The 24,887-nt window shown below is 43.0% G+C and overlaps 1 protein-coding gene and 1 long non-coding RNA gene across 20 annotated transcripts; one reads left to right on the forward strand and one right to left on the reverse strand.

Moving 5' to 3' along the window:
- Nucleotides 1–795: 795 nt before the first annotated feature.
- Nucleotides 796–24,155, reverse strand: LOC125709210 (E-selectin-like). Of its 17 annotated transcripts, none has more exons than XM_048977436.1 (21): nt 24,138–24,155; nt 23,821–23,890; nt 15,579–15,968; nt 14,800–14,907; nt 13,202–13,387; nt 12,710–12,895; nt 11,517–11,702; nt 11,025–11,210; nt 9,833–10,018; nt 9,341–9,526; nt 8,149–8,334; nt 7,657–7,842; nt 6,463–6,648; nt 5,971–6,156; nt 4,777–4,962; nt 4,285–4,470; nt 3,342–3,527; nt 3,031–3,216; nt 2,172–2,294; nt 1,806–1,821; nt 796–1,670 (listed from the first exon to the last, which is right to left on the reverse strand). In XM_048977436.1, the coding sequence occupies exons 1-21, from the start codon at nt 24,138–24,140 to the stop codon at nt 1,619–1,621; spliced, it is 3,366 nt and encodes a 1,121-aa protein (XP_048833393.1). In that variant the 5' UTR covers nt 24,141–24,155; the 3' UTR covers nt 796–1,618. The 17 variants fall into 17 exon arrangements, with proteins under 17 accessions (XP_048833393.1, XP_048833394.1, XP_048833392.1 ...); XM_048977437.1 differs by lacking the exons at nt 23,821–23,890; nt 24,138–24,155 and adding exons at nt 16,516–16,585; nt 18,117–18,377; XM_048977435.1 differs by lacking the exons at nt 13,202–13,387; nt 14,800–14,907; nt 15,579–15,968; nt 24,138–24,155 and adding exons at nt 21,474–21,659; nt 22,002–22,109; nt 22,875–23,264 and having other exon boundaries at nt 23,821–24,030.
- On the forward strand, nt 6,087–23,121 carry LOC125709211 (uncharacterized). 3 transcript variants are annotated; one of them, XR_007382652.1, is made up of 4 exons: nt 6,087–6,272; nt 8,186–8,375; nt 21,927–22,045; nt 23,025–23,121. It is a non-coding gene; the product is annotated as an uncharacterized LOC125709211 (long non-coding RNA). The 3 variants fall into 3 exon arrangements; XR_007382650.1 differs by lacking the exons at nt 6,087–6,272; nt 8,186–8,375 and adding exons at nt 12,826–13,011; nt 13,239–13,428; XR_007382651.1 differs by lacking the exons at nt 6,087–6,272; nt 8,186–8,375 and adding exons at nt 12,826–13,011; nt 21,511–21,700.
- Nucleotides 24,156–24,887: the final 732 nt, after the last annotated feature.

Genomic DNA, 24,887 nt, shown 5'->3' on the forward strand with positions numbered 1-24,887 from the left:
TCAATGTAGAAGACGGACATCTTTCTCCCCGGAGTTTCCGTCCATCACACACGCAGGGGCGGCTGCCGGGCCCTGGCTGGCACGCGTTCAAGTGCTTTCGGCTGCCGCCCTTCAGCCGCTGTTTTAGCCGCTGATTTCGCCGCTGTTTTACGCTGCCTGGCCCGGAAAGCTGACCGGCGTTAGAGATTTCATCGAGGGAAAAAGCGCGGAAACAGGGAAAGAGTCTGGATCGCAATAAACCAATAGTGCGCCGGCACAGCGGGCAGCAATAACATCATTATTATTCTGAAAATAACCAAAGAGCACCCCGTCTGTTGATCGGTAATTTATTGCGCTTTCTGTGCCAACCTTGGGCCACAAACCCTCTGTCTTTTAACTGTTATAATTGGCATCATGCTGCTTCAGAGCAGAAACAGATGAGCTCATTTTCTAAAAACGTCCCAACAGGATATTTTCATAATTAAACATTAGTAGCTAAATACTTAAGAACGTTTCATGGTTGTGAGCAAGGCTAGATCAATGAATATGTATTCTGCTGCAGTCGTACCTCATTTCTGCGTTTTTTTAATCGTTTATACTTTCAGGATGTCAGCGCGTCCACTTTCTGTTTATGCACTTAGAATTTAAGGTAGGCTACTAACGTCATACCATAAACCGAGCGGCGTTGTTTTTAGTATATTATACGTCCCAAAATTAGTGTTTTTCACATATGATCGACATTCTGCTTCTAAGTCCGTTTTTGTATGTCCTACCTCTGTAAAACATTGTTGTTCTTTAATTCAATTTTTAATTAAATTACAGCAAGAATTTTCTTGTTTTAATAAACATATGACAAAAGAGCAAATTTATGGAATACATTTTCGATTTAAAAAAGACGCAAGATGCAGGTTTTTACACCGGATTCCGCTGATTCCTCCCCCCTGACGTCACCCCTGGAAACGCCGTCCGCCGCGCGCCTCGCCCCTCTTGGCAGCCCGCGAAGCAGCGGAGCTTAGCGAAGGTGACAGGTGACGGGCGACCCGTCGAGACGGCTGGCATTTGCCACCCGCTCCCTCAGGTTTTCCATCGCACTCATCTGTCACCACTTGACCCGGCCCCTGGCGGCCGGAGACGGCGGAGGCAGCTGCCAAGACGTGGGCCGCCTTGAGGTCCGGCGCAGGTAGGGAGCAGGACTCATGCTTGGGGACAGTATGGTGAGGACTCGCTCTCCCGGAGCAGCAGCCGCGACCGACTGGCTGCCAGTGGGTTGCCGCTGGGGAGGCCCGGACTTGACTCCTGTTCACTCGTCTATTACTATATCATGAAGCACAATGTCTCTGGATACACGATGCAAAGCATAAGTGCTCGATTTACTTATTAACATAAACAAGATTGAAAACTGTATGAATGTAATTGACCTGCGTATGCGGTATTATACCCCTAACCTAAAAGTTAACGTGTATATTGAACACCTAACAGAAAAGTTAACGTGTATATTGAACAGAAGACTTAACCTGTATTATATAACCAAAAAAAATAATTAATGTGTGTAATGAATGAGTGGAGAGAGTCAGAATAGCAGTTTAAATCAAATGAATACAAAATTTTGATGAACAGCATGGAATTTGATCTGATTTTTCTAAGAGTTCTCGAAAGCAGGGTTTTCTTGATCTAACCAAAGAGATTCAACCCTGAAAGAAAAACGTTAGGTAGAAATGAGAACAGAACATAAAAATAATTTCTGCGTAATTTCAGGCGTATTTTGACTAATAATTCCAGTGGTTGTTATTCAGAGTGCATTTTTATCGTATTAAAAATGGACTTACAATTCTTTTGTGCCACCTGCGGAAAGAGAGAGAAGTATTGTAATGGTTTATCGTCAATGTAGTATAGCACAGCGTAGAAATACACGCCACTTGTCTAAGTATCGTGCTTACTGTACATACCTCATATCTGTGCATAGACTTTTATTATAGGGGCAGGTGCTTGGGGGGTGTGTGGTTTAGGGTATGTTTTGTGAAATCCTGGTGGAAGCAGGGGGGGGTTTGGTATATTTGGTGGAGGGCACTTTCATTTGTCCAGGCAAAAGGGGCAGGTGCTCAGGTTCCTGCTGCCACCCCCTCCCCTCCCCCACTACAGTACATTCCTAGTACATATGTATAATGTTTATGTATGTGTTGATTTCTTCATACCTTTTTCTTTAAGGTGTGTAGCTGTGTAGAATAGCAGAGCACCCATGAGAAGCAGGCCAATCGATGTGGCAGACCCCAGCCCCATATACATTAGCATGCGAGCCCCCATCGACATCTCTCTGACTGAAACATAAAGATCACAGACGCAGTTAAAGCCTTTAGTGCCGTAAGCATCATTCACGTGTTAAAGAACAAAACCCTGATGTAGGAAGAAAAGGAAAAATTTGGTATGACAGTGTCCATCTGATTGTCTTTCTTGACTGCTAGTCCAGTTCAAAGTTGTGATGAGCTTGGAGACGATACATTATACTGATGCCAGCCAATGGCGGCTTCCAGTCTCTGTAGCAATCACAAGCGTAAATACCTCATATGGTGTTTAACAACATATCGTATGTGTTCCTATCCATACGATTTATCATATAATCATATCAGACAAATGATATTTTCACCTTACGAGGGGAATATAACCCCTTCATAAGCCAAGCAGCACCTGTATTAATGAAAGTCTTGGGATTTCACTCTACTCCCTGGTTCAAGCCCTAAATTAGTGTCCAAAATTGTGGAAACACCCAGCAGTTTGGGCATTACGCTCTAAAAATTACCACACAAATATTGGCGGCAGTGTTCATAAACAACCAAATTTTGGCCACAAGTGTAGGTAGGTAAGGTACTACTGGAAAGGTTAGCATTAACCCCAACTGGCACCCCTAGGTTTACCTCTGGTTACTCTTCCCCAAGCTGGCCCCCCAGCCCCCACTCGCTCAATGTTCTCAAAACAGGCTTCATTTGAGCCTGACGGTCAGCCACTGTCCACAAGCTGCTCCAGATATCAATGAACCTCTATGGGTGGAACAGTCACCTCTGCATGAAGGTGAAGGATTCGTCCAGAGGCCCTGGGAGGTGCAGGACATGTACTCAGTCCCATTCAGCATGAAGCCTTCCCCACAGTGGAAGTGACACTGAGACTGGAAGCTGGAGATGCCCAGTGGATGAGAGCAGTTCATGGAGAGCGGTGGTGACACTTCTTGAGGGCTACACTGCACAGCTAACGAGGGGCAATCAAAACAGCTTTAGGTGCCTATGAATGACATATTAAAATGGAACCTATATTTATTAAGTGATGTATTAATAAAACAGAGCTAGGCTAAGGGAGATCATGCTCTGCATCACCTTGACAGGAGGGCGTCACGTTACTCCAAAGCCCAGATGTGGTGCACTGCAGAAGGTGAGGTCCTCTGAGCAGGAAGCCCTCCTCACAGCCCAGCTCGCACCTGGAGCCAAAGCTGAAGTGGGAATGAGGGTGGGTGCACGTCATGTGACCATGGGATGGAACCTCCAGGGGGCGACACTGTCGAGCTGAGAGCACAGGTCTCACTTGATACATCAGCTTATCACATAATGGAAATAAGTGCTATTCCTGTGAACGATATGGTAATCTATTAAGAACAGACATCCAACACCCAACGAACGCGCAGTGAGGTTAACTGAGTCAGCAGAGCATGTCACATGTTACTGTACTGGTAATATCATGGAAGAGGTGAGCGCTCTCTTAGCGCAAACTTCAAATGTCAGTGAAGAAAGTGACAAATCACAGCATCTTCTAGAAAAGGACATTTCGTGGGTAAACGAGGTAAAAAACGTTGGTGGTGCACTGGTACTTTTTCATATTTGAAGTCCGACACACAACCGACTGGTGATGTGCACGTACTGGTAACATTGCTGAAAATTGTGCCAACTAGAATTGGAAATAATGCAAACAATTTTCAGCACTTGAAGCTTTGCTATCCCGTAGAACATGCAGAATGCCAGTGCTTACAGTCAGAAAGACCAGCAATTAGGGTTTCGACTTTCCGCCTTAAGAAACATGGGACAATTTGTGTCCCGTATTATTTAAAAATTTGTCTGCAGTCCATTCAATTTTTTGCCTTTTTTAATGTCCTCAGTCTGTTTTAGGGCAATTATTCTGAAATTTTAAGCAATGTTGGAGCCATGAGTTAACAAGATAACAAATTATATCATGGTAATTGTCTATTTTAACTGATAAGAAAAAATTTACCGAAATAAACTATTATGCCATACTACCCAGCCCTACTGTCAAAGTCTGTGTAATTACCCTCACAAACTGCGGAGGTGCTGCTCCACACCCCCCGCGAGGTGCATTGAGTTGAGTTTGCCCCCTTCAGGATGAAACCTTCTTCACAGCCCAGCCAGCAGGTGGAGCTATAGCTGAACTCCTCCAGGGGATGATTGCAGTGCATGGAGCCGTGACGGGGCGGAGTCAGGACTTTACACCTCACCACTGCCACAGTGAGAAGTAATGAAATTACAGCTCACAGTCATAGAAGATAAAAAGGACAGAGAACATGGGACAGGAGGCTTCAAACCAAATATGAGAAGTTTTACCACCAGAGGGAGGTATTTCCTAAAATTCACTTATGTTCCTAGTCTGCCTAGTAGGAAGAGGTACTCTGACCTTCTGCATTGTATAAATTTATTGGTTTTCATGTCAATATGTTACATAATAAATGTATGTGTATATGGTACAATCCATAAAGCCCAATGTATTATGGCCATCTGTGTCGGTAGCAGTAATAGGCTGATGTACCCTGACACATTCCTGTGGTCTCTGTCCACGTCCCCAGGGAGGCGCACCATGTGGACGCTGTCCCGTTCAGGAAGTACCCTTCCTCACAGCGAACATCACAGCTGGAGTTGAAGCTGAAATTTCCATGGGGGTGGGAGCAGCTCAGGTTCCCATGGGGGGGAACTGTTAGCATCCTACAGCGCTGGGCTGGAACAAAGACGTGCTGTCAGGACGAGATGCTCAACCAGGTGCATTTTCTACACCAGTGACCCTCCACCAGCATCAAACCGATATGAACTCTGTTGGCGTTAAAATCACTGCATTTCATGCAAACTATTCTGTTTCTCCGCTGTCAAGCTGTATCAGAACATACTGTCTAATAGGGCTGGATGATATAACGATATATTGACTTATCGCCATAGAAAATTCAAATGATAAAAAAATGAGAAACTTTGATAAACTGTCAATAAGGTGCATTGCTTGATAGGAGACATCAGCTTATCACATAATGGAAATATAGGCTGTGCATACAAATCATATGGTAATCTATTAAAAACAGACATCCAACACCCAACGAACGCGGAGTGAGGTTGACTGAATCAGCAGAGCATGTCACATGTTACTGTACTGGTAATATCATGGAAGAGGTGAGCGCTCTCTTAGCGCAAACTTCAAATGTCAGTGAAGAAAGTGAAAGCTGACAGCATCTTCTAGAAAAGGACATTTCGTGGGTAAACAAGGTAAAAACGTTGGTGGTGTGTCTGTAGTATTTGCCGTTTGATGTCCGACACGCAACTGACTGGTATTTACCATTAACGTGGCTGGCAATTGTGCCAACTAATAGTGTAAATGCTGCAAACATATTTCACCATTTGAAGCTTTGCTATCCAGTAGAACATGCAGAATGCCAGTGCTTACAGTCAGAAAGACCAGCAATTAGGGTTTCGACTTTCCGCCTTAAGAAACATGGGACAATTTGTGTCCCGTATTATTTAAAAATTTGCCTGCAGTCCATTCAATTTTTTGCCTTTTTCAATGTCCTCAGTCTGTTTTAGGGCAATTATTCTGAAATTTTAAGCAATGTTGGAGCCATGAGGTAACAAGATAACAAATTATATCATGGTAATTGTCTGTTTTAACTGATAAGAAAAAATTTACCGAAATAAACTATTATGCCATACCACCCAGCCCTACTGTCAAAGTCTGTGTAATTACCCTCACAAACTGCGGAGGTGCTGCTCCACACCCCCCGCGAGGTGCATTGAGTTGAGTTTGCCCCCTTCAGGATGAAGCCTTCTTCACAGCCCAGCCAGCAGGTGGAGCTATAGCTGAACTCCTCCAGGGGATGATTGCAGTGCATGGAGCCGTGACGGGGCGGAGTCAGGACTTTACACCTCACCACTGCCACAGTGAGAAGTAATGAAATTACAGCTCACAGTCATAGAAGATAAAAAGGACAGAGAACATGGGACAGGAGGCTTCAAACCAAATATGAGAAGTTTTGCCACCAGAGGGAGGTATTTCCTAAAATTCACTTATGTTCCTAGTCTGCCTAGTAGGAAGAGATACTCTGACCTTCTGCATTGTATAAATTCATTGGTTTTCATGTCAATATGTTACATAATAAATGTATGTGTATATGGTACAATCCATAAAGCCCAATGCATTATGGCCATCTGTGTCGGTAGCAGTAATAGGCTGATTTACCCTGACACATTCCAGTGGTCTCTTTCCACGTCCCCAGGGAGGCGCACCGTGTGGACACTGTCCCGTTCAGGAAGTACCCTTCCTCACAGCGAACATCACAGCTGGAGTTGAAGCTGAAATTTCCATGGGGGTGGGAGCAGCTCAGGTTCCCATGGGGGGGAGCTGTTAGCATCCTACAGCGCTGGGCTGGAACAAAGACGTGCTGTCAGGACGAGATGCTCAACCAGGTGCATTTTCTACACCAGTGACCCTCCACCAGCATCAAACCGATATGAACTCTGTTGGCGTTAAAATCACTGCATTTCATGCAAACTATTCTGTTTCTCTGCTGTCAAGCTGTATCAGAACATACTGTCTAATAGGGCTGGATGATATAACGATATATTGACTTATCGGCATAGAAAACTCAAATGATAAAAAAATGAGAAATTTTGATAAACTGTCAATAAGCTGCATTGCTTGATAGGAGACATCAGCTTATCACATAATGGAAATAAAGGCTGTGCAAACAAATCATATGGTAATCTATTAAGAACAGACATCCAACGCCCAACGAACGCGCAGTGAGGTTGACTGAATCAGCAGAGCATGTCACATGTAACTGTACTGGTAATATCATGGAAGAGGTGAGCGCTCTCTTAGCGCAAACTTCAAATGTCAGTGAAGAAAGTGACAATTCACAGCATCTTCTAGAAAAGGACATTTCGTGGGTAAACGAGGTAAAAACGTTGGTGGTGTGTCTGTAGTATTTGCCGTTTGATGTCCGACACGCAACTGACTGGTATTTACCATTAACGTGGCTGGCAATTGTGCCAACTAATAGTGTAAATGCTGCAAACATATTTCACCATTTGAAGCTTTGCTATCCAGTAGAACATGCAGAATGCCAGTGCTTACAGTCAGAAAGACCAGCAATTAGGGTTTCGACTTTCCGCCTTAAGAAACATGGGACAATTTGTGTCCCGTATTATTTAAAAATTTGCCTGCAGTCCATTCAATTTTTTGCCTTTTTCAATGTCCTCAGTCTGTTTTAGGGCAATTATTCTGAAATTTTAAGCAATGTTGGAGCCATGAGGTAACAAGATAACAAATTATATCATGGTAATTGTCTGTTTTAACTGATAAGAAAAAATTTACCGAAATAAACTATTATGCCATATCACCCAGCCCTACTGTCAAAGTCTGTGTAATTACCCTCACAAACTGCGGAGGTGCTGCTCCACACCCCCTGCGAGGTGCATTGAGTTGAGTTTGCCCCCTTCAGGATGAAGCCTTCTTCACAGCCCAGCCAGCAGGTGGAGCTATAGCTGAACTCCTTCAGGGGATGATTGCAGTGCATGGAGCCGTGACGGGGCGGAGTCAGGACTTTACATCTCACCACTGCCACAGTGAGAAGTAATGAAATTACAGCTCACAGTCATAGAAGATAAAAAGGACAGAGAACATGGGACAGGAGGCTTCAAACCAAGTATGAGACGTTTTACCACCAGAGGGAGGTATTTCCTAAAATTCACTTATGTTCCTAGTCTGCCTAGTAGGAAGAGGTACTCTGACCTTCTGCATTGTATAAATTCATTGGTTTTCATGTCAATATGTTACATAATAAATGTATGTGTATATGGTACAATCCATAAAGCCCAATGCATTATGGCCATCTGTGTCGGTAGCAGTAATAGGCTGATTTACCCTGACACATTCCAGTGGTCTCTGTCCACGTCCCCAGGGAGGCGCACCGTGTGGACACTGTCCCGTTCAGGAAGTACCCTTCCTCACAGCGAACATCACAGCTGGAGTTGAAGCTGAAATTTCCATGGGGGTGGGAGCAGCTCAGGTTCCCATGGGGGGGAGCTGTTAGCATCCTACAGCGCTGGGCTGGAACAAAGACGTGCTGTCAGGACGAGATGCTCAACCAGGTGCATTTTCTTCACCAGTGATCCTCCACCAGCATCAAACCGATATAAACTCTGTTGGCGTTAAAATCACTGCATTTCATGCAAACTATTCTGTTTCTCTGCTGTCAAGCTGTATCAGAACATACTGTCTAATAGGGCTGGATGATATAACGATATATTGACTTATCGGCATAGAAAACTCAAATGATAAAAAAATGAGACACTTTGATAAACTGTCAATAAGGTGCATTGCTTGATAGGAGACATCAGCTTATCACATAATGGAAATAAAGGCTGTGCATACAAATCATATGGTAATCTATTAAGAACAGACATCCGACGCCCAACGAACGCACAGTGAGGTTGACTGAGTCAGCAGAGCATGTGACATGTTACTGTACTGGTAATATCATGGAAGAGGTGAGCGCTCTCTTAGCGCAAACTTCAAATGTCAGTGAAGAAAGTGACAATTCACAGCATCTTCTAGGAAAGGACATTTTGTGGGTAAACGAGGTAAAAACGTTGGTGGTGTGTCTAATATTTGCTGTTTGATGTCCGACACGCAACTGACTGGTATTTACCATTAACGTGGCTGGCAATTGTGGCAACTAATAGTGTAAATGCTGCAAACATATTTCACCATTTGGAGCTTTGCTATGCAGTAGAACATGCAGAATGCCAGTGCTTACAGTCAGAAAGACCAGCAATTAGGGTTTCGACTTTCCGCCTTAAGAAACATGGGACAATTTGTGTCCCGTATTATTTAAAAATTTGTCTGCAGTCCATTCAATTTTTTGCCTTTTTTAATGTCCTCAGTCTGTTTTAGGGCAATTATTCCGAAATTTTAAGCAATGTTGGAGCCATGAGTGAACAAGATAACAAATTATATCATGGTAATTGTCTATTTTAACTGATAAGAAAAAAATTACCGAAATAAACTATTATGCCATATCACCCAACCCTACTGTCAAAGTCTGTGTAATTACCCTCACAAACTGCGGAGGTGCTGCTCCACACCCCCCGCGAGGTGCATTGAGTTGAGTTTGCCCCCTTCAGGATGAAGCCTTCTTCACAGCCCAGCCAGCAGGTGGAGCTATAGCTGAACTCCTCCAGGGGATGATTGCAGTGCATGGAGCCGTGACGGGGCGGAGTCAGGACTTTACACCTCACCACTGCCACAGTGAGAAGTAATGAAATTACAGCTCACAGTCATAGAAGATAAAAAGGACAGAGAACATGGGACAGGAGGCTTCAAACCAAATATGAGAAGTTTTTCCACCAATGGGAGGTATTTTCTAAAATTCACTTATGTTCCTAGTCTGCCTAGTAGGAAGAGGTACTCTGACCTTCTGCATTGTATAAATTCATTGGTTTTCATGTCAATATGTTACATAATAAATGTATGTGTATATGGTACAATCCATAAAGCCCAATGCATTATGGCCATCTGTGTCGGTAGCAGTAATAGGCTGATTTACCCTGACACATTCCAGTGGTCTCTGTCCACATCCCCAGGGAGGCGCACCATGTGGACGCTGTCCCGTTCAGGAAGTACCCTTCCTCACAGCGAACATCACAGCTGGAGTTGAAGCTGAAATTTCCATGGGGGTGGGAGCAGCTCAGGTTCCCATGGGGGGGAGCTGTTAGCATCCTACAGCGCTGGGCTGGAACAAAGACGTGCTGTCAGGACGAGATGCTCAACCAGGTGCATTTTCTACACCAGTGACCCTCCACCAGCATCAAACCAATATAAACTCAGTTGGCGTTAAAATCACTGCATTTCATGCAAACTATTCTGTTTCTCTGCTGTCAAGCTGTATCAGAACATACTGTCTAATAGGGCTGGATGATATAACGATATATTGACTTATTGGCATAGAAAACTCAAATGATAAAAAAATGAGAAACTTTGATAAACTGTCAATAAGCTGCATTGCTTGATAGGAGACATCAGCTTATCACATAATGGAAATAAAGGCTGTGCATACAAATCATATGGTAATCTATTAAAAACAGACATCCGACGCCCAACGAACACGCAGTGAGCTTAACTGAGTCAGCAGAGCATGTCACATGTTACTGTACTGGTAATATCATGGAAGAGGTGAGCGCTCTCTTAGCGCAAACTTCAAATGTCAGTGAAGAAAGTGACAATTCACAGCATCTTCTAGAAAAGGACATTTCGTGGGTGAACGAGGTAAAAACGTTGGTGGTGTGTCTAATATTTGCTGTTTGATGTCCGACACGCAACTGACTGGTATTTACCATTAACGTGGCTGGCAATTGTGGCAACTAATAGTGTAAATGCTGCAAACATATTTCACCATTTGGAGCTTTGCTATGCAGTAGAACATGCAGAATGCCAGTGCTTACAGTCAGAAAGACCAGCAATTAGGGTTTCGACTTTCCGCCTTAAGAAACATGGGACAATTTGTGTCCCGTATTATTTAAAAATTTGTCTGCAGTCCATTCAATTTTTTGCCTTTTTTAATGTCCTCAGTCTGTTTTAGGGCAATTATTCCGAAATTTTAAGCAATGTTGGAGCCATGAGTGAACAAGATAACAAATTATATCATGGTAATTGTCTATTTTAACTGATAAGAAAAAAATTACCGAAATAAACTATTATGCCATATCACCCAACCCTACTGTCAAAGTCTGTGTAATTACCCTCACAAACTGCGGAGGTGCTGCTCCACACCCCCCGCGAGGTGCATTGAGTTGAGTTTGCCCCCTTCAGGATGAAGCCTTCTTCACAGCCCAGTCGGCAGGTGGAGCTATAGCTGAACTCCTCCAGGGGATGATTGCAGTGCATGGAGCCGTGACGGGGCGGAGTCAGGACTTTACATCTCACCACTGCCACAGTGAGAAGTAATGAAATTACAGCTCACAGTCATAGAAGATAACAAGGAGAGAGAACATGGGACAGGAGGCTTCAAACCAAATATGAGAAGTTTTTCCACCAGTGGGAGGTATTTTCTAAAATTCACTTATGTTCCTAGTCTGCCTAGTAGGAAGAGGTACTCTGACCTTCTGCATTGTATGAATTCATTGGTTTTCATGTCAATATGTTACATAATAAATGTATGTGTATATGGTACAATCCATAAAGCCCAATGCATTATGGCCATCTGTGTCGGTAGCAGTAATAGGCTGATTTACCCTGACACATTCCAGTGGTCTCTGTCCACGTCCCCAGGGAGGCGCACCGTGTGGACACTGTCCCGTTCAGGAAGTACCCTTCCTCACAGCGAACATCACAGCTGGAGTTGAAGCTGAAATTTCCATGGGGGTGGGAGCAGCTCAGGTTCCCATGGGGGGGAGCTGTTAGCATCCTACAGCGCTGGGCTGGAACAAAGACGTGCTGTCAGGACGAGATGCTCAACCAGGTGCATTTTCTACACCAGTGACCCTCCACCAGCATCAAACCAATATAAACTCAGTTGGCGTTAAAATCACTGCATTTCATGCAAACTATTCTGTTTCTCTGCTGTCAAGCTGTATCAGAACATACTGTCTAATAGGGCTGGATGATATAACGATATATTGACTTATCGGCATAGAAAACTCAAATGATAAAAAAATGAGAAACTTTGATAAACTGTCAATAAGCTGCATTGCTTGATAGGAGACATCAGCTTATCACATAATGGAAATAAAGGCTGTGCATACAAATCATATGGTAATCTATTAAAAACAGACATCCGACGCCCAACGAACACGCAGTGAGCTTAACTGAGTCAGCAGAGCATGTCACATGTTACTGTACTGGTAATATCATGGAAGAGGTGAGCGCTCTCTTAGCGCAAACTTCAAATGTCAGTGAAGAAAGTGACAATTCACAGCATCTTCTAGAAAAGGACATTTCGTGGGTGAACGAGGTAAAAACGTTGGTGGTGTGTCTGTAATATTTGCCGTTTGATGTCCGACACGCAACTGACTGGTATTTACATTAACGTGGCTGGCAGTTGTGCCAACTAATAGTGTAAATGCTGCAAACATATTTCACCATTTGAAGTTTTACTATCCAGTAGAACATGCAGAATGCCAGTGCTTACAGTCAGAAAGACCAGCAATTAGGGTTTCGACTTTCCGCCTTAAGAAACATGGGACAATTTGTGTCCCGTATTATTTAAAAATTTGTCTGCAGTCCATTCAATTTTTTGCCTTTTTTAATGTCCTCAGTCTGTTTTAGGGCAATTATTCTGAAATTTTAAGCAATGTTGGAGCCATGATTTAACAAGATAACAAATTATATCATAGTAATTGTCTATTTTAACTCATAAGAAAAAAATTACCGAAATAAACTATTATGCCATATCACCCAGCCCTACTGTCAAAGTCTGTGTAATTACCCTCACAAACTGCGGAGGTGCTGCTCCACACCCCCCGCGAGGTGCATTGAGTTGAGTTTGCCCCCTTCAGGATGAAGCCTTCTTCACAGCCCAGCCAGCAGGTGGAGCTATAGCTGAACTCCTCCAGGGGATGATTGCAGTGCATGGAGCCGTGACGGGGCGGAGTCAGGACTTTACACCTCACCACTGCCACAGTGAGAAGTAATGAAATTACAGCTCACAGTCATAGAAGATAAAAAGGACAGAGAACATGGGACAGGAGGCTTCAAACCAAATATGAGAAGTTTTGCCACCAGAGGGAGGTATTTCCTAAAATTCACTTATGTTCCTAGTCTGCCTAGTAGGAAGAGATACTCTGACCTTCTGCATTGTATAAATTCATTGGTTTTCATGTCAATATGTTACATAATAAATGTATGTGTATATGGTACAATCCATAAAGCCCAATGCATTATGGCCATCTGTGTCGGTAGCAGTAATAGGCTGATTTACCCTGACACATTCCAGTGGTCTCTGTCCACGTCCCCAGGGAGGCGCACCGTGTGGACACTGTCCCGTTCAGGAAGTACCCTTCCTCACAGCGAACATCACAGCTGGAGTTGAAGCTGAAATTTCCATGGGGGTGGGAGCAGCTCAGGTTCCCATGGGGGGGAGCTGTTAGCATCCTACAGCGCTGGGCTGGAACAAAGACGTGCTGTCAGGACGAGATGCTCAACCAGGTGCATTTTCTACACCAGTGATCCTCCACCAGCATCAAACCGATATAAACTCTGTTGGCGTTAAAATCACTGCATTTCATGCAAACTATTCTGTTTCTCTGCTGTCAAGCTGTATCAGAACATACTGTCTAATAGGGCTGGATGATATAATGTTCAATATATTGATTCATCACCATTGAATAATCAAATAGTATAAAAATGAGAAACTTTGATAAATTGTCAATAAAAGTTGAGTTTGCCCCCTTCAGGATGAAGCCTTCTTCACAGCCCAGCCAGCAGGTGGCGCTATAGCTGAACTCCTGCAGGGGATGATTGCAGTGCATGGAGCCGTGACTGGGCGGAGTCAGGACTTTACACCTCACCACTGCCACAGTGTCAATGTGATGAAATTACAGCTCACAGTCATCAAGGATAAATATTAGTCAAGAAAGTACATTTCACCACTTCCATAAGTAAAAGTGTTACGATTAGATACTACATAAAATAGTAACCCAGCTGACTGTCAACTGTTTAACCAGCTCAATTAAATAGGATGGTGGTCCTCGCTTACACGTCCCTTCTGCGGACAGGCGATTGCATCACTTGATGATACTGCAATCCTTCAATGTCATTACAGATGCCGAGATTTAGCAACAAATGGGTAGAAGCTAAGTCAGTTTCACAGGAAGCACAGTGGGTGCGTCGGTTTAAGGTGGAGTACAGACAGTTCCTGATTCACACTTGCCTTCCTGGGTGATTCTGAGAACATCGGGACACTTCACAACTATGCTACAGCAACATAAATTAATATAAAATATGAATATCTAAGATTTATTATCAACTGCCTCTGACTATTGGCCTTAATTTAGTCTTCAGAGTTTATCACATTAATATGACCTCAAACTTTAATGATTTAAATACTGACTTGGATATCCTCTCTGGTGTGGAGGTAGGGGAGTACATGACTGGACCTTTTGCCCAAATGATTGAAAGGGCCCTTTTGAGGTTTGAAGTGCTTTTCAACAAACACACAGTCATGAAAATTTACCAAGTGGATCACCAATTCCCCCCCCCACAGACACACACCCTCAGCCAGCCAATCATCCTCCCCCACACACAGCCTCACCCAGCCAATCACCCTCCCCCACACACAGCCTCACCCAGCCAATCACCCTCCCCCACACACAGCCTCACCCAGCCAATCATCCTCCCCCACACACAGCCTCACCCAGCCAATCATCCTCCCCCACACACAGCCTCACCCAGCCAATCACCCTCCCCCACACACAGCCTCACCCAGCCAATCACCCTCCCCCATTCCCATTCGAGCTTCTTTTGCTTGAAACTCGGCACTACATACACACTTCGGGAGAGAAGTCGGCAGCTCCTGACCTTCCTCACAGCGAGGCCCCTGGAAGCCTGGGTGGCACGAGCAGGTATAGTTTCCGATGGTCTCCACACACTCTCCGTAGCTGCTACAGGCATGTGGGCTGCAGGAGGCTTAATGGAATGGGGACACGATCACGGATTCATTCTCACCGAAGGACACTCTTTGGTCATGGATATTCATGCTCACATTGCTTGGTCAGTCTTTACCGATGCTGTCAGAATAAACTAAAATCAATGGCTGCATAAATTATATCTACTGAATTTCCCACCCCAACCTGTATCCAGCACAGGGTGATTTCAGGGTCCCCCATGGTAAATTATGCCCCTCCCCCACCCCATGGCCCCCTGGGAAAGTGCCTGGAATGGTAGATGGCCATTCCAGGCCTGTATGGAGAGAATGAACTCCACCCACGGAAAGTGGGGGGCGATGTTAACTTCCTATCCCCTGCATGTGTTAGGCAGCAGTGCTACCCACTGCACCACTGTCATATCTATGACCTAATCATGCTTCCATGACAATGTAAGTTATAGTGCCACCAACCAAACAGTAAAAGTCAGTGTTTCTCAATCCAGTCCTTGGGGACCCACAGACAGTCCACATTTTCCCTCCCTCCCCGTGACTAACACACCTGTAGCAGGTATTTGGTGTCTTTGATAGTCTGGGAGCTGGGGGTCCCTGCGGACCAGCTTGAGAAACACCGGTATAAGTAATAGCTTGTTGTATTTAGTTATAATAAATGTAATGTGTTTGGCTGTTGATGAATCTGTCTGGAATGGGTTACCGTTGTAACAAATGGTTCCTTTATCCTTAGTGCACTTCTCATCATTCCACTTGGCAGTTTCTGCTGGTCTTTTGATGTATATTTCCACACAGTCCTCCTGGCTCCCTCCATTGTTGGGCTCTCCAGCTGCCCAGTTCTCACTCTCCTTAGTCACAGTCTTATTGGTCCCGATCCACGTCCAGACATCACCCACTTTCCGGATGCCGATCCAGTAGTATTTCGGGTTCCGGGGAAGGATCTCGTTAAGGTATGTGATTTCCTTCTGGTTCTGGATGGCCACCATGTCTGTGTAATGCTGTCGGCAGAACTGCCTGGCTGAATTCCAGTCCCTACTGGGGCTGGTGCTGTAGTGATAGGTCCAAGCCTCCACCTTGGTTTTAGCCACCAGATCTGCATCACACCACACAGAGGTTATTAGAGAATTTGTTTGGTCAATGAACTTTCACCCATCCATCTGCCGGCAGCCTGTTCAGCACAGGCTCACATGAAGCCGATCGCAGGGGCGGTGGAGGTACATGACTACCTTGGCTGATTCAGAGGACCCAGCACTTTATAGGTATGTACTCAAGGAACATTATACCTCATCTCTGCAAGTTTTACTCCCCTACCGACTCACAGCGCTAGTGTGGAGCCCAAGGTGACACGGTGACACAATACAGGGAGAAGAAACTCCACATACAAAGAGCCAGAGTGGGATTCGAATCTCCACCCTCAAGGTGCGAGCAAACAGTTACCCACTGAGATGGTGAGCAGATGCTTTCAATGGGAAATGAAATACTCCTCCATAAAGATCTCTGACAAGACAAATGAGCATCCTAAACACATCAAAAGCTCCAAAAAGCATTCTTAACTAAAATGTTCATAGATGAATGTCAGAATATGACCATAATATGAATATTACAAAGATGCAGTTTTATTGCATCGTCTGGCAGCTTACCGTAGTCGAGGGCAACCAAGATAACAATGAACAATCCAAACAGGCGAAGGTTTTCTCTTAAACCAAGCATCTGACAAACGTGAAAATGGAGATAGAAACACATAAGCATGTGCTGTGAGCTGAATTACACCTCCGCTATGTGCTAAGAGTATGCAGAATTTATTTTATTTTATTTTATGAAAAGCACTGTGCATAAGGATTACAGTTTTCCTTGATTGCTTTGGCATATTTCATGAAACATTCTCTAAGAGCATTTCTCAAAAGAATTGATGCATATAACACAACACTATGGAATAGCTGCAAAAGTCTGTAATTTACCGAAAGCAGCTACAGGTTTTCTCGATTGCTTTGGCATATTTCATGACATTCTCAAGACTATAAGAACAGTCAGTTCATGCATATGGAACAGTTAATGCATATTGCACAACATTGTACTTTAGCTGCAAAGGCTGCCAAATGAAAGCTCGTGAGATGCACCTCTGAGCTATTTTAGAGAACTGGTTGATCATTGGTCGATCTAACACTTCAAACTTTCCTTTCTATTGGTAAAAGTGAAGATTCAACTGAGAGAAATTTATCAGTTTAGGACATGCCTGTAATAGAGCTGTATAGAGAATATACTTGACAGATTATAGCAACCAGTTCCTACCATTTTGCATGTAATGACTTATGCAATGAACTAACGCCTACATGTTTTGAGGGGTGAGACTATTCAACAGAGAACTCAAATAATATATTCTGATCAACATGACGTAAGCCATTGATAATGTTGGAAGCAGCAAACAATTGTACATAATCATTTGCATGAATGAGCCAAAGCATTCACAACTTAAACTAAAAAACGAGACATTGATTTTATGATGTGCACAAGTGACTCGATGATATAGAGGCTGGGAAAGTAGTTTTGAGAATTTCAGTTCTGATCTGAGAAATGCATGAAAGTGGCTGAGAAAAACTGTAAGATATTGCATCTCATCTTATCTTCTTCAGGCTCACCTAAGCCCTGTCCCAGCTAACAAAGAGGACAGCTTGCCCCCCCGCTCCCCTCCAGTGCTCGCTCTCTCCCCATCTTGCATTCAACATTGCTTGAATGGCGCACATTATGAAATATTATTAAATTCTCTTGCACATCTTAATAAATTATTGCGTAAAGGGGCAACCAAAATCATAAATTTTTTTCCATTTGAGGGGCAGTCAATAGGGCCGAATGCCTCCTGTCTGCCAGCGATTTTGAAAAAGTTACAGCCTTTTGCAAGTGATCCATTATGTGGTCCTGTCTGTACAAATTGTTTCAAGAAATGCACTTTTGCAAATCTTAAGGATGATTCAAGAAATGTACCAAAGCGACTGAGAAAAACAGCACGTCACTCATGTCTCAAAAGCAAATACTTCCACCAATGAAATAGTACAATCAGCGTCATTTTAATCATGTCATTTGGGAAATGCTACAATGCAACTGGGAAAATGTGTAATAATGACATCTTCTTATCATCAGATGTTAACAAATATGAATAAATAAATAAAGAAACAAATATGTTTATAATGAAAAAGAAGCTAAATCAATTGTTCTATCATGTTATTTGAAAGGGGTAACACCTTACCTTTTTGTGATCAATGATGCCGATTTTGTTTTGTCCCTTGTAACATGGACTATTCAAAGCTCTTGGGCCGTATCAGTGTATTACACTTGGCATGAACTTCCTTTAATAGTTCGAGACAAAGTGACGTTTTGCAATGTGGAAAATGCCTACAGATCAACTGCTTTCAGGTTGACTGCAACTCGCCGGAACATTCTGCTTTATTATAGTCAGGCTAAAAAATTGTTTCCATTTCCCATTGATGCAAACTTTTTATATACATTACTTGTAAATATTTATTAAGTAGGTTTACAGTACAAAATGTTTGTATAAGGATTATTCTTCCATTGAATTGAAAAAATAGAAAAATTGATTTCAAGTTTTGGTTCATTGGCGGAATTATTTGATTTTGAGACACGAGTTAATTGTTTTGGGTAAGTTGCAGGCGTTTGCAGCTAAATTGCAGTGCTCTGTGCTATATGCAGAAACTTTTTGACAGATGCTCTTATAGTCTTCAGAATGTTATGTTTCATGATGTGTGTCAGAGCAATCAAGCAAAACTATAAAATATAATCTGTAGAAAACAAATGTTGCTCTGCAAAGGCAGAGAAGACGTGTGTTATCTTACCGTACAATTACATCTATGGTAAGCGGGTCTTCCTGTGGTAACACCTGCTGTGAATTTTGACACCCTACGCCCTTAAAACCACAATCTTTCTCAACATTCTAAACTGTGAAAGGTCAAAACGGCAATGAATGGCTAGGGCAACAACAAACCAATCAGAGAACACTGATTATTTTTTTTTCTGAATAAGAAAGAATAAGAAATGAACGTATTTCATAGGTATATGAAGAATACATAATTATTAACATATCTACACCATAAAGCATATATATCAACCACAGCAAATAACAATCTTATTGTGAAGCGGGCTGAAATTGTACATATTCATACAACACAGTTAGAGTCCTACGGATACAGTCTTTAGCAGGGCAGGAGGCAGGCCAACTGAAAGAGATAATACAGATTGAATAGTATTAACAGGACAATAACTCGTGTGTTCGGCCTGCAGTGTCTTCAGGTGCAGTGGACTCCAGTGTTGAATGCAGTGCCACTTGCATCTCAGGTTCACCGTCATTTCTAGTGTAGTGCTTCGCTAGAAGATGGAAAGCATTGTTTCTTATTGCTTTTGGTTTATGGGAAATATAACTTCAAAGAGCAACTTTCTAATCACTGGTAAAAGATTGAAATAATTCGGACTTACTTATTTTTCTGCAACGCGACACACAAATTACTAGGCAACATACGGGGACGACCATCGCCACACCGAGTGCTTGTAGAAAATCCCTGAAATCTGCAGGAAGACGTTAATATGCATTAAAAAATGGAAATTGTATTGTGTTGTTTCTTTTAAAAAAATGTCCTACAGTATATGCACAAATAATGATAACATTTTATCACCAATAAAATACGTTAATCAGTTTTACAAATAGCTCATACTCTGCTTACAGGGAATCAGGAGTTTCTGTTTTAAATCTATACCAGTAAACAAGATCAAAGCAGCTTTTTATCAGCAAAGGTGTTAAGAACGAGACACGACTGATGCAGCTCTTTGATTTCTGCAGCTACTTTTCCCGTCCAGATTAGCTTGGAGATTAACGTTTTTCTCGGCCATTTCTCGAATCATCCTTAACAAGTGCATTTCTCGAAACAATCTCTTTAATACATGATTATAGAATGTGGCATGGTATAACTCAGATTGCTCTAAGGAATGTGCAGTCCTGGGTGGATGGATGTACAGATGGATGGATAATGGACAATGGGTGGATGGAAGAATGTTTGAAACATTTGTCTGATTTAAGCAGATGTATGACCATGAGGGGAAAGACACTGACATGAGGCCCATTTCTCACCAACTTCGCAGTTCTGTTCGCTGAAATCTTCCTTGCAGTGGCACCAGTAGCTGCTTACAGTCTCTCTGCATCTCCGTCTCCCGCTGTCAGTTGCATTTGCGTTGTTGCATTGCTCTGTAACGGGACAGGTAAATCACCTCCAATTTTATCATAAGACTATTCACCTGTTTGCTTCATTTTAGCCAGTTCCACAAAACCTGATGCATTTACTCTGTAACAGGGGTATTACTAGGGCTGTTTTCTTTAGCCTACCAAATAAATGTACATTTTCATAAATCTCTAGTGACACTTCTGCCTGCTAACATTTTTGCTGTTGTTAAAAATTATCGTGTTGAGTATGTTAATCTTACACTGGACTGACACGGAATATATTCCATAGTAGTCAGGGCACATCCTCATTGCTGTCAGCAGTATCTATAAGAGCCCAATCGATAAATTGGCGTGCCTATTTTATTGGCCAATATGTGATAATTGTAAATTAATAATTCTGGGGTTTACAGCCGATAAATGAATAGGAGAGATGGAAGGCGAGTCCTTCAACTGTGTTGCATAGTATGTCCATCAGAGGGCACATCACAACTCACCTGGTCGGCAACATGTTTATTTTTATACATTTGACTCTTTTCTATCAAAACTTTAATATATTTTGTTGTACTTCTGTTCAATTGTGTCACGCCGGGGTACAGCGATGGATCCAGAGAGCGGCTTACTGACAACATGGGGATTTCGATACGAACTCAATACAAGAAAGGAACCAGGGACAAAACAAAGGCGGGTAGGTGAAGCAGGAACGAACAAGGGATGAAACTAAACGCAAGGAAACTCGGAGGAAGACACATTTAACATCTACAGCATTTACACATGACACGACAGTCTAACACACAATGACTGAAGAAGTAACAGGGCACGTATATACACAGGAAATGCAGATCAGACGAGGGAGTGGTGGGAGTCATGTACAATTTAATTAAACACTAAGGATAGGAATCATCGGGGAAATGGGGTGGCCAGCGACATCTGCTGGCCAAACGGGAACAGGGCCGATGTGACAGGTGGAGATCTTAACAGAAGTACTAAATATGACAACGAAGCAAGAGTATTTTTAAACTGAATTTTAAGGGGTGAACTAACTTCTCCAGGGGGCCTAGCCTGACACAGGAAGGGGGCCATTGGAGATATTTTACAGCCAAAAGAGAAACAAGAGGGAATTTTTAACGATGGAATATCAATAACATTCTAATCTAAGTGCAGGATGCAGTTAAGGGAAATTGTTTATTTATCTTATGTGTTCCAGAAAGGAAAAAAAATGAATATCCACTAATATGTTGGATTTTTAAAACCTGAAATATCAAAATCATTATCAGAAAATCTTGTATCAGTCTTTAGGTTAACATTTCACAAAACACATTTATATGAGTATAAATCCACAGAAATCAATGCACTGTGCTCATCCATAGCAGGATTTACCCTGACACATTCCTGTGGTCTCTGTCCACGTCCCCAGGGAGGCGCACCGTGTGGACACTGTCCCGTTCAGGAAGTACCCTTCCTCACAGCGAACATCACAGCTGGAGTTGAAGCTGAAATTTCCATGGGGGTGGGAGCAGCTCAGGTTCCCATGGGGGGGAGCTGTTAGCATCCTACAGCGCTGGGCTGGAACAAAGACGTGCTGTCAGGACGAGATGCTCAACCAGGTGCATTTTCTACACCAGTGACCCTCCACCAGCATCAAACCGATATGAACTCTGTTGGCGTTAAAATCACTGCATTTCATGCAAACTATTCTGTTTCTCTGCTGTCAAGCTGTGTCAGAACATACTGTCTAATAGGGCTGGATGATATAACGATATATTGACTTATCGGCATAGAATGTTTAAGGGATAAAAAATGAGAAACTTTGATAAACTGTGAATAAGACAGATTGCTTGATGACAAACGGCTAGTGGAGACAGTTTCGGATGGAAGCCTTCGGGAGAGAAGTCGGCAGCTCCTGACCTTCCTCACAGCGAGTCCCCTGGAAGCCTGGGTGGCACGAGCAGGTATAGTTTCCGATGGTCTCCACACACTCTCCGTAGCTGCTACAGGCATGTGGGCTGCAGGAGGCTTAATGGAATGGGGACACGATCACGGATTCATTCTCACCGAAGGACACTCTTTGGTCATGGATATTCATGCTCACATTGCTTGGTCAGTCTTTACCGATGCTGTCAGAATAAACTAAAATCAGTGGGTGGATAAATAATATCTATTGAATCATCCAATTCAACCTATATCCAGTATAGGGTGGCCTTGGGCTGGACCATGTCCTACGCAGCACGGACACAAGACAGGGGATCCTCTGGGATGGAATACCAGTGCATTGCAGAGCACATACACACATACAGCCACACACTATGGGCAATTTGGAGACAACAATTAGCCTAACTGCATGACTTGGGACTGTAAGAGGAGTATCTGCCCACAGTACTGGCCCTGCACTTCAGGGTCCTCCACTGGGAAAGTGCCTGGTATCCTCCTTGGCCATTCCAGGCCTGCATGTGTTAGGCAGCAGTGCTACCCACTGCACCACTGTCACATCTATGACCTAATCATGCTTCCATGACATTGTAAGTTATAGTGCCACCAACCAAACAGTAAAAGTCAGTGTTTCTCAATCCAGTCCTTGGGGACCCACAGACAGTCCACATTTTCCCTCCCTCCCAGTGACTAACACACCTGTAGCAGGTATTTGGTGTCTTTGATAGTCTGGGAGCTGGGGGTCCCTGCGGACCAGCTTGAGAAACATCGGTATAAGTAATAGCTTGTTGTATTTAGTTATAATAAATGTAATGTGTTTGGCTGTTGATGAATCTGTCCGGAATGGGTTACCGTTGTAACAAATGGTTCCTTTATCCTTAGTGCATTTCTCATCATTCCACTTGGCAGTTTCTGCTGGTCTTTTGATGTATATTTCCACACAGTCCTCCTGGCTCCTTTTATTGTTGGGCTCTCCAGTTGCCCAGTTCTCACTCTCCTTAGTCACAGTCTTATTGGTCCCGATCCACGTCCAGACATCACCCACTTTCCGGATGCCGATCCAGTAGTATTTCGGGTTCCGGGGAAGGATCTCGTTAAGGTATGTGATTTCCTTCTGGTTCTGGATGGCCACCATGTCTGTGTAATGCTGTCGGCAGAACTGCCTGGCTGAATTCCAGTCCCTATTGGGGCTGGTGCTGTAGTGATAGGTCCAAGCCTCCACCTTGGTTTTAGCCACCAGATCTGCATCACACCACACAGAGGTTATTAGAGAATTTGTTTGGTCAATGTACCTTCATCGATCCATCTGCCGGCAGCCTGTTCAGCACAGGCTCACAGGAATCCGATCGCAGGGGCGGTGGAGGTACATGACTACCTTGGCTGATTCAGAGGACCCAGCACTTTATAGGTATGTACTCAAGGAACATTATACCTCATCTCTGCAAGTTTTACTCCCCTACTGACTCACAGTGCTAGTGTGGAGCCCAAGGTGACAATGTGACACCATACACACAATACAGGGAGAAGAAACTCCACATACAAAGAGCCAGAGTGGGATTCGAATCTCCACCCTCAAGGTGCGAGCAAACAGTTATCCACTGAGATGGTGAGCAGATGCTTTCAATTGGAAATGAAATACTCCTCCATAAAGATCTCTGACAAGACAAATGAGCATCCTAAACACATCAAAAGCTCCAAAAAGCATTCTTAACTAAAATGTTCATAGATGAATGTCAGAATATGACCATAATATGAATATTACAAAGATGCAGTTTTATTGCATTGTCTGGCAGCTTACCGTAGTCGAGGACAACCAAGATAACAATGAACAATCCAAACAGGCGAAGGTTTTCTCTTAAACCAAGCATCTGACAAACGTGAAAATGGAGATAGAAACACATAAGCATGTGCTGTGAGCTGAATTACACCTCCACTGTGTGCTAACAGTATGCAGAATTTATTAAATATTTTTATGAATTGCGCTGTGCATAACAATTTATGACCTTTCTATAAGTTTGGGATACAAAATTTGCTCAAAGTATCTTAAAAATGGCACTTTTCTGAAAGTGCCAGTGAAAATATATGAGGAGGACAGGCTAATCTGTGCTGGCTCACCATGGTTTGCTCTCCTGAAGATGATTGGTGTGATGTTCTCCTGTTATACTATGTCCTTTGCTGTACAGCCTACTGCACAGCCCGCTCTTAACTAACTGCACTTGCCTTTCTCCATTGGCTGGGAATTAACATAAAATTAACATAAAATTACAGGATGTTTCCCCGTGTTATGTCATGTGATGCATAACACTCTATCCTTTCCATGTTTGGTGTTACTCTAGCTCAAGAGTGGTAGGAAATACTTGAGTTCCTTTATTCAAAATCAGTGGTGTAAACTGACCTTAACACTAATGTACTAATGTGTGTTAAACTGATGTATTTACACCTGGGCTTGACACCCACAGAATAAAAACTGACATTCACCTCTACTTTGTCTTTCAGGTATTTCTTTAACTGCAGTGTGTTAATTTGATACATTTTTATTGATTTTTTTGCAGTCCACAGAATCGAAGAGTGAGAAAATATGAACACAGCATCTTTTTCATTTCGATTGGGCCTCCAGTTTACATCACATCCATGTTTTAGGCTTAAAGCATCTTTATTGATACATATACTGTACTCCTATACTATACAGTCAGACCTCGGACATTGGCAAGGTTACAGTAGGTTCCAGAACATGTGCTTATTTCTATAGTTTAAACCCTAAATAAGACCCCAGTCATGCTCCCAAAACTCTTTAATTTCATTTAAAATTAGCTTAATACATTACCTTTAAAAAAACAGATGTTTGATGTAAAAATAGAGTACAGT

This window comes from Brienomyrus brachyistius, chromosome 15, assembly GCF_023856365.1.
Source record: "Brienomyrus brachyistius isolate T26 chromosome 15, BBRACH_0.4, whole genome shotgun sequence".
Lineage (NCBI taxonomy): Eukaryota > Metazoa > Chordata > Actinopteri > Osteoglossiformes > Mormyridae > Brienomyrus > Brienomyrus brachyistius.